Genomic DNA, 10,860 nt, shown 5'->3' with positions numbered 1-10,860 from the left:
ACTCTGCCACTAAGTTCATGTGAACATTCATCTTCTATCCAGTTGCTGAATACTTACCTGAGGTGTACACAAACTGAAGAAACACTGAGTGCTCTAGCTTTAACACAAAATCATACATATTTATGCTAATTTAAATCTACCTCCACATGCAGTGTTACAACGGAATGATGATTTGTTGACTTTTTCATTGGATGTTTGTGGATTTTATGTGAACAGCCATGCAATTGTTTAAGCTATATTTCATGTAAAACGGCTTCCAGATCTAATCTCACAGCACCTATTTTTTACACATTTTCTAGGAGGGCATACCCCCAGATCTCTGTAGCATTAGCATGCTGATTGTGCTTCACTCGATATGTGTTGGCTTTTGATCTCACAAACTACAGCCCCCCCCCCCCCTTTCAAACATTCTGTGTATGGACCTGATGATACCTCATACCTTGCTAGATTTGATTAATATTGCCAAATTATAAACTCTTCATGGTAGCTACTTTATGGAATACCATAAATTGTGACTTCTGCTTCTTGTTTTACCAAAGCTTTAACCATAATAAGATATCCCACACCTCACTAAAATTCACTCATATTCTTCCAGAGATTAAGCCTTCAATGTAACTAATTAATGGAATACCATATATTGTGACTTGTTCTTCTTAATTTACTGAAGCTTTAACAAAAATATTATATCTCTTACCTTACTAGAATTAACTGATATTTTTCCAGTGATAAAGCCTTCAAGGTAGCTGCTTAAAGGAATACCATGGATTGTGACTTCTGCTTTTTGTTTTACTATGGTGCTGCAAAATAATCATAAGGTAAATAAAAAATTAGCTTGCTTACAACTGTTCAGATCATTTTATAGTAGATAAAAAAATATAAACAATTTCAATATAATTCTAAAAATATATTTCATATTTTATAAATATGCTGATTTGCTATAAGACATCCTCATTAAGTAACATAGAACTTTATAAACACAGGTCTAAGGCTAAGCTAGATTACTACAATTTTTAGATTTGTTCCACAGAGAAATACAAAACAAGAAAAACATCCAAAAACCTATGTATTGGCTAAGCTTTTCACCACTTACTAATATTAAAGGTTGTATTTATAATGATTACTCATCACAAAATCAGAAAGGACTGTCATGTGTAGTACATAAATAACAAAAATAGTTTTCCTAGAAATAGTTAAACTTAGACAGGTTTGAACAACAAGACATATGCAACAAAAGGTTAACTTATCAAATTTAGACACAAGGTATGAACAGTTGGACATATGCAATAAATAGTTAACCTATCAAACTTACACACAAGGTATGAACACCTGGACATATGCAACAGATAGTTAACCTATCAAACTTAGATGTGAGGTATGAAAACCTGGATATATGCAATAGATAGTTAAGTTATCAAACTTAGACACAAGGTATGAACAGCTGGACATATGCAATAAATAGTTCACCTATCAAACTTAGACACAAGGTATGAACACCTGGACATATACAACAGATAGTTAACCTATCAAACTTAGATGTGAGGTATGAAAACCTAGACATATGCAATAAATAGTTAACCTATCACACTTAGACAAAAGGTGTGAACAGCTGGACATATGCAATAAAAGGTTAATCTGTCACACTTGGATACAAGTTACAAACAGCTGGACACATACAATCTATTTGTGTTTTCCACAGCAGCACTACCTGGATTGCTTTGTATCTAACCATAGAATATAAACAGACTTAACAATTTATTGTAATTATTCAAAAATATAAATGCAATTCTTGTAAAAGGTCTATCAAAGTGCTCAACTCAGTACATTAGTCTGAGAGAATATGGAAAATTTGTAAAGCACTTGAAAGAACTTGTTTTTCCAACATAAGAGATTGGAAAATCTGGGAAACATTTAACTTTATACACTTTCTGTGAAAGTGCTCAAAGTACACAATTCAGGAAGAATTTTTTCCAATATCAGTTGGAAAACCTTGAAAACACTTAATTGTAAGGTTATTTTTGTCAAAGTGTTCATTACACTGCTAACTTTCTGAACAAAACGTTTCCCCAAACTTCAGGTTAACTGACTAAAGAATTGGAGAACTTTTCCATATAGAATTTATTAAATGTACAAATTGGTATTTAATTATAAAAAACTTTATTCATAATAGCTATTTTAATTATTATTTGAATTATAAAACTGGTAATCAACAACTGTTTTACAACTACAGTACTAGCTTACCAATCTTCTTTTGATGGATGAGGGGAATAAGTCATTTTCTCAACTATAGAAACTTCTTTGCAAAAAGTGATCTGAAAATAAAAACTTAATTCACATCCACTCCCTAAACTAACATGGAATATGAAAGTAAAAAATAAAATTAATTGTAATTTCCTAAACTGAAAATAACTGAAAGTAATTCCCTGTTGTGTGAATTATTTGTTTGTTGTTAAGCTCGAAGCTACACAATGAGCTATCTGTGCTGTGCCCACCACAGGTATCGAAATCCAGTTTTTACGGTTATAAGCGATTAGGCTTATCACTGAGTCACTGGGGGAGAGGTTCTAACTGGAAATTGATATAAAACTAAAAACAAAATTCAATGTACTTGTCTGTTGTGACAGCTAAAAACTGACATAAAAGTAGAAAGAGCATAAACTGTACTTATAAGAACAAGCTATTAAAATTTCATTGCAAATATTTAGCTTCCAACCAAAAACACAGAAAGAATTTAATATTAATCTAGTGATATTTTTTCTTATTAATAATTCCAGTGAATAATGTTATATACTTGACTTTTAACTGTATTTTGAGAAATAAATATTTATGAAAAATATATAGACGTGAGCAAAAGAAGACTTTTAACAACGCACTTGCAGCAGATGTTCAACAACTCATTAGCAGACATCATCGAATTTCTTTTTTTTCTAATAATTACAGTTTACAACATGTAATATATGTGAAATATTTGTTGAAAACTGAATAATGATAAACAATCTATCTCCTGAGCCTACAACTCGACAATGTAACTTAAACAACAGCCACAATTACTCACTATTTAATTTGAATCCTGATTAGCATTGACTCTCTTCGCTACAAACTGATATTATACAAACAATGAAATAGTAGCCACAATTAATAGGCGTAAAAATCATGTTAACTGTAGATGCTTTTTTCTACATTTCTCTTACTTGTCCACTTCAGATTCAAAATCAAAGGTGTATTTATATAGACAATATATAAACAGTTATACAGTAGCCACAATTACTCACTATTTATTTAATATGTTGTTGTAAACTGTTTTATCATTGGATAGGTTCTTTGGGCTTATTTGGTAAAAGAAAATACCAAATCCACTTCATGTAATGATAAATTAATTTATTTCTTAAATAATGTTTTCTACATTACAAGTTACATTCCTTGTAGGCCTAACTACACAGAAAAACATTTAAACAGAAACTCTGAAACTACTTTCACATACCTCAAACTCATAAGTAATGCTCAAGTTACTTTCAGAATTTCCTTTAATGGATCAATTACAAACAGGCTAAAAAAATTGCTGTTAATTATATTGCAGACAAATATATGTAATAACTATCATTGTTTAAGTTAATAAAAGACACCAAACTTATAAAAAAATTATCAGAAGTGAGGAGGATGGGTGGGATGTAAGTACCTATCAGAAATACATTTTCAGTGTAGGAATAGCTAGAATCCCACAGCGAAACAGTAGAAGAACTGGTGCAAAAGTTACCTAGATGAGTATTCTTCAGAATGTACTCAAAGAGAACCCATGGATTGCAATACCCTAAGGTATAGGGTTACATCATGAGAGACCACTTCATCAGTACCAGTTATACTCTTTGCCCATGTAAAGATAAGCTACACTAAATTGGGTAGAAAAGACACTATTCCAATCTATAATTGAATGCAACAGATGGTTTATAGTGGCTAGGGCACATCAGATAGTATACTATAGGCTAACTCCAGTACAAAACCAGGTGGTATCGGGTATTTGCCTTTCAGTCTGTGGTTGGAGGAGAGTCCCAAATGTCTTCACCTCAAGCCCAGGAAGAAGGGAAATGCAAATTCCATTCCAACAACCCAGGCAGGGCATGTGTGTCCAGTCCTGGTGCACAAGCAACACCAGGCCACCCAGTAACCTGAAGTCTGAGAATTGTAGGAAGGGTGAATACAAATGTGGTGGGTCAATTCCAGTCCAAAACCAGGCAGCATCAGTAATTTGTCATCCAGTCTACAATAGGAGAGGGCCTCTACCAATCACATGTGTAAGAATTTATGTTGGCTGATCCTACACCAGATCACCCACGAACTGACATCCAGGCAGCAATAGGATGGAGTAAAGCCGGCCTGAGGAGTGAACTACATGTGGTGTATTTGTCTAGTCCAAAACCAGGGAGGATCGAGAATTTGTCTTCTGGTCCACAGTAGGAAAAGAATACTCACTATCTACCCTGAAAGAACACTACTACCCTATTCTTGACTGAGTGGAAGCAGTCTCATTAAGGAGGAAGCCTCCATGGTCCACCACCCCAGAGACTAGGAATTGATAAGCGGCAAGAACTCTCATACCTCACTGGAAGAGGGGATAGGAACACAACACCATAAGATAGTGTAATAGGTGACCACAAAACCCCTGTTTTGAAAAGCATGCCAGTCCCATTTTATTCAACTAAAAGATCTTGAGTAGAGGATGAGTTCTGGGAGATAAAAAGATGAGAATGTGAGTCATGAAACAAAACTGTGGGTGTGTGCAAAATAACAATGAAGAGCTTGCATGGGACTAAAAAGACAATCAGGATCAGGTCGGAAATACAGATGTGCAATAGATGGAAGGCAAATAAATGTGAATGTCCTGTCCTCTTCATGTGTTACCAATGTTTTTGGGGAAAAAATTATGATCGGGATAAAGGAAAACATATGAATGGTGATAAAAATTCAGAAAACATCAATAGCAAAGACCTCTGACTGACGACGTTCACATGCATAGAGGAGTAAAAAAATAAGTCTTGAGAGAGAGAGAGAGAGATGGTACATAAAGCAAGAGGTAATAGGTTCAAAGTGGAAGGGTATAAAGGTTGAATTGTCAAAATGGATCATAACTAGGTGCTCCTGTACTATAGACAGGAAAAGATCCAATGCCTGACAAACAGCCAGAAGCTCAAAAAGTTGATGTATTGGGTAGTTTCAACTACCAACCAAGAACCAGCTATCTCCAGAGAATCCAAATACACCCCCCCCCACCCTGTTAGAGATACATTTGTAAAGAGATGAAGATCAAGCCAAGGAAGGTGAATGCCAGTCAAGCCAACAGACAATGTCGACTTGGAGGGTGGAAAGAAGAAACAGGGAAAAGTCCAAGGGATCCCAAGCAAGGTTCCATTGACTGTGCAACACAAGGGATTCCAGGAAAGCAGAGATATCCAAAAGAAATAAAATCTTGCATGCAGGAAGAGAAGGAGAATTCCTGGCTTTGGATACCAAATGCTCCATATTCCTCAAATGTATAGGAGAAGGCTGGGACCTGATGAGGTAGGAGTTGAAAAACACCCACAGATGAATAAGATACTGAGTGTGGGTGAGAGGTGACTTCTCCAGTTTGAAATGCCACCTCCTGAAGAAAGATATGAGTATGCTTATGAGAGGTTTGTTGGGAAGGAGTTAAAAGAAGCCAGTCATTCATGTAATGGTGAATCTGCAATCCCAGATTGTGAATACCGATACCCTATTTTTTGAAACCATAAACAGAAGGAAATAAAATTCCAGAGAAGGGAGAAACACTAGTTTGATAGCATCCTGTTGTGTGAGATCTAAAACCAACTCTGAGAGATGCTGGCAAGAAAGTGGATCCTGAGAAGGAGGAAAGAAACGGGAACTGGAGATAATGGAGAAGGAGGAGGGGGAAACTGAACAAACAGTCCTTCTGCTAGCAATTCAAGAACCCAAACATTTTCCACAAATGGGCATCACAGATGAGCAAATATGGCCAACCAGGCTCTCATGGGCCAGAATCCAAGGGGTACTCACTGATGATACTGACATCTGAAAATGCAACAATGGGTGATCTGACAACTCACAGCTAAAACATTGGAAGATGGAATAGGTTAAGGACATGATGCTGGAGGGTGAAACACAGGAATTGAAACAGGGGAGGATGGGGAAAGATGAGAAACAAGAGAGGAAATAGAAGAATGTTGGCACACAGCTTCCACCCGAGACCCTAAGGTATCAGGGACATTTCCAAAAACCAACTAGTGCAAAAAAAGGAGCCAGACAAAGGTCACATAGATAACAAGCAGACAAACACATAAAAAATGGGTGCCCCTGCAGGGAACAAAATAGTTTTGTGAATTTCATCAGCAGCAACTGCTAATCAATATTGAATTTGATTAGCAATTAGCAAATATTGCTTAGCATCTTTTTGACATTCATCATTTTAACACAGTATGACAACTAAATCCAAAACTAAAAGCTTTAACTCTTTGTAAAGACATCCACTAATGAAAAAAGGTAAATGGTATGTTTGTATTCTAATAACATTTTTATTCAGCTTCAAGCCCTAATAATCAATTGTACCTACATGGCATTTCATGAACAAAATAGTTCCTGGTATATAAAGTAAAACTTCAAAACTGCAAAAAATACCAAACATCTCACCTGTCACAAAATAATTCAACAATCGATTAACTAGAGAAAGAAGTGATTTGAAGATATTGCAACTGAACAAAGTTGCCACAAATCATTTTTCAAATTAATCTAGGTTATTTCTTTTCTTTTTTTGTGAGACCTCAACACTCTCTTCACAATGTGGTCTTCTTGGCTTTTGGAATAAGAAAATGTCTAGTGACTTTTCAGTAGTAATTACCCTCCCCCTCAACACAGGCATCTTTTACTGCGAATGTCACAAGGTTTTTTAGTGAGTTACATTAAGAATTTAATTAAACTACATTTTTGTTCATGTTATACCAATTAGTATAGAATAAAATCATAGTTAATAATAATAATCCATATTTTAATATTATACAAGTTTTGAGTCCTGAATTTTATAAGGTAATATTAAAAAACAAATCATGAATTTCCCCTAGTGTGAGAAATGTGACATTTTTTCTCTAAGCATCCTCTCTTTTCTAATTTATTTACTACCCCTCCAAGAAGTACAAAATTTAACTTAAATTACTCATTATAATGTTGTCTTCACTCAGGCAAGCCCCCCAGTGGCACAGCAGTATGTCTGTGGACTTACAATGCTAGAAACAGAGTTTCGATACCTGTGGTGGGCAGGGCGCAGAAAGCCCATTGTGTAGCTTTGTGCTTACCTTCAAACAAACACTCAGGCAAAGCATAACTTTCATAGCCTTCAATTTTGTTTGGTTACAGAGCCACCAAATAAAAAATTAGACACCTCTTGTCACACACACTTGTCACATCCCCTCTTTCAGGATTTGTCAACAGTTCTCTCTTACATTTAATACTACATTGTTTATAACCAATAGAAAGCCAAGGTTTTCATCTATGAAATGAAGTACAGAGAAATGTTATTTTTCTTTCAATACAATCTTCATTCTCATGGAAAACACATCAATTAGCTTGGATAAATTTGTAATAGCTCTTGTCACATAGTTAGAAAGCCAGTAAAATTGTGGTAGTTATGGAATATTGTCTGTTTTTTGCATGTTATCATTCTATGTTCTTTGGTGCATTATTTAATTAAATAAATTATTTAGTGCACTACTACCATTAGTATAAAAAAGTAGGATTAAGTGTCATCGACAGTCAACAGCAAAAAAAACTGTAAAACAAACTGTGCTCTCTGTTAAAGTTTTGTCCAGATGCTCTAGGCCTAGTAATTTATGTCAATAATTAAAAGTAGCAACCAAACTTCTGTCACTATAAAGAATAAAAAACATTACTTTCTTTTAAAAGTTGTCACAAGAAGAAATTTCTAAACTAACAAATACAAATTAATATCATTAAAAACAACACACTAATCTTACTGAACAGTAAAAACAAATATTTTTAAAGTATACTAAAAAAAAAACTGTTGACAGAGCAAATGCTCAAAGTAACTTCAAACTGATTTCCATATGGATTTCTACCATTTGTCAGATATCTATGCAAGATGAAAAAAACATATTATATAATTATAGAAAAATGAAACATAACTTTCTGAGATTCAAAACAACACATTTTAATGAGTCTCTGCAATGAGTGACCAGAACTCTGTTTAAAAAAAAAATGTGTAAGATTCTGGAACAAAACTGTTGGGCCACTTTCTGTAACTTACATTTTTTGACATAAGAATCATTGATTTCTTTACTGGATCTACTACAGAATGTTCACTTGCATAAAACATTCTGTCTGCTCCAAGCACCTGTAAGAGACAATATGAAAATCTAACATACAAAAAAAATCCTAATCTAGTTGAATAACTAAAAATCATTGAACTAAAAGTTCAATGAAAAAAACCATTCTTACATATTTTTAACTTTGAAAAATAATCTTAATATTACTTCTAGAACAAGGATTAGAAAAAGAAAGAACATTATTTTCTAAGAGTGACAATAAATATCACATAGAGTACAGTAAATAAAAAGATCCAGTACAGATCTTGAAGTACAACATTTATCTTGATTTTCAGCAAAGCATAAAATAAAAAGACAGATAACTCTTTGATGGAAAAAATGTATTAAGCACTATGAACAACACTATGTACAATACACAAACATTTTGTTTGATAAATCACTTAATGCATATAAAAAAAAAAGTTGGAAATGGTTAAGAACAGTAACCAATATTAACTTCTGATCAAAGCAAGCTACCAGCTTAAATAAAAATAAACCCAGTAATAAATACTGCTAATTAAATATATTGTTTTTACTTATAAAGATTAGAGTACATTGTTTCATCAAATAGATACCTTTGCTATTAACAATATTTTTGACTGTAAAACAATTATTACAAAAGTTTTGATGTAAAGTTATTATGTCATCATGTAATATTTAAATTGTAATTCCTTTCTTCATGCAAGTAAATTGGTTAAATTTTTTTACATACAAATAAAATTTCAGTTTACTTTTGTCACTGAGGATGGTAGGCCCCACTTTGTACTGATCAGACGATGTGTTTTCAATACTCCTTTTGTTACTCTCCTGTCAACAACATCAACACCCACTACTGCAGGATTCATCGGGTTTGGATATTTCTGCCACACAGCTTGTACAACAGTCTCCCATGGGTGACTATAGGAAGAGAAAGAGAATTCTAATTTTAGCCAAGAATTTCATAATATGCACATTGTTGTAGTTCTGCAGTGTCAGAGGGAGTTCAAATGCAGATTTTCAAACATGGATTGATGGGACTGTAAAAATGTCTCTAATATGGAACACTTTATATAAAATGAAGTTTTTATCAACTGAAAGCTCTATGACCTTGCATATACTTTTGCTTTACAATAATATACCTCAAGTAATAACTTTCTGAATTTCTAATTAATTAGTAAACATGATAGACATATTAAACATCCAGTTTGATAATTAACTGTTCTGTAAGGGTTGGATAAGGAAGATCATGGCAACCCCTTCTAAATTTAGATCTATATCAATGATTATACACAAGGAACACAAAAGATGTCATAGAAATGACAATAATATAATGTGGTATAGATGGTTTGAAAGTGAAAAGTATGGTAGTAGAACATTATTAAACAATGTAGAAAGTTATAGAATATTGAGGTTATTATTAATGGAGTCTTGCCAAAATGGTGCCTTGTTACAAGAAGCGTATACCATGAGTCAGTGCTGCTTCGGCTTTGCCTTTACTCTTTCTTATTTATATAAATGATATTAATGGGGGGAAATAATTAATAAATGAGAACAATTTACTCAGGACATTCAACTCAAGCTTATGATTTGGAAAAAGACAGGTTAATCTTCAATTACAACTGCTATATTTTTTGAACCTTTGAGAAATTTTTTTATTAAAACCACCCTTTACATTTTGAGAAATCATAGATTTACATAGATTTACCAGCTACAAAATTTGTGCCTCCACTACATCCAACAGCAACTAATTCCATAAGTCAATCACTTTGTTAGTGTTACTGATGTTTGAAGCACATGTGAATACTAGTCTCTAAACATATTCCTTATAGAAAGAAAAGAGTAGCTGCAAGTAAAAAACCAGGTTGGCTCACAAAGAGTTTAAGAGTTAAAATTACAGAAAAGCATCATAAATTTAAGAAATTTAAACTGACTGGTATGACAACAGATTTAGAAGATTATAGAAGATCAAGAAAGTTGGAGAAACAGGAAATTAGGACATCAAAAAGGATGTACGAGAAAAGGATGGCTGAAAATGTAAAAATTAAATACAAGAATGTCTTTAAGTACATTAAGGGTAAACAAAATGTTAGGATGGGGGTATGGCCCTTGAGGGATGATAATGGAAGTCTAGTATCTGATGATTATGATATGGCTGGGTTATTAAATTTTGCTTTTTTTTGGTTTTTATTAAGGAAGATTTAAGCGGTATTCCACAACTTAAACAGTTGATAAATAGAAATGAAATCAGACAATATGACTGCATTAATTCTGAGCTGGTTAAGAAAGAATTGGGAATTTAAAGAATGATAAAGCTCCTGGGCCAGATAATATTTCCCCAAGGGTTTTTGAAGGAGGTTAAAGATTGGATATGTGAACCACTTAATATTTTTGTCAGTCCTTGAATAGTGGGCAGGTATCAGAGGACTGGAAGTTAACTAATCTAATTCATCTTTTCAAGGGAGGTGAAAAAATTGGCCCCGTAATTATAGACCCATTAGTCTTACATCAGTTGTAGGAAAGT

General features: G+C 33.6%; 1 protein-coding gene across 2 annotated transcripts in view; it reads right to left on the bottom strand.

Annotated features, from left to right (window-relative positions):
• Nucleotides 1-10,860, bottom strand: part of LOC106474753 (PRELI domain containing protein 3B-like) — an 18,266-nt gene that overhangs the window by 6,038 nt on the left and 1,368 nt on the right. For both annotated transcript variants that reach the window (XM_013935447.2, XM_022403055.1), the window contains exons 2-5: nt 9,092-9,257; nt 8,303-8,389; nt 2,239-2,309; nt 695-797 (exon numbers count right to left, since the gene is read on the bottom strand). In XM_013935447.2, the coding sequence (XP_013790901.1) occupies nt 695-797; nt 2,239-2,309; nt 8,303-8,389; nt 9,092-9,257 (427 nt within the window). The remainder of the gene's footprint in view (nt 1-694; nt 798-2,238; nt 2,310-8,302; nt 8,390-9,091; nt 9,258-10,860) is intronic.

Source organism: Limulus polyphemus, unplaced genomic scaffold, assembly GCF_000517525.1.
Source record: "Limulus polyphemus unplaced genomic scaffold, Limulus_polyphemus-2.1.2 Scaffold7645, whole genome shotgun sequence".
In the NCBI taxonomy this organism is placed as follows: domain Eukaryota; kingdom Metazoa; phylum Arthropoda; class Merostomata; order Xiphosura; family Limulidae; genus Limulus; species Limulus polyphemus.
The sequence above is the reverse complement of the archived record's forward strand: the minus strand, read 5'-3'. Positions and strand labels throughout refer to the sequence as shown.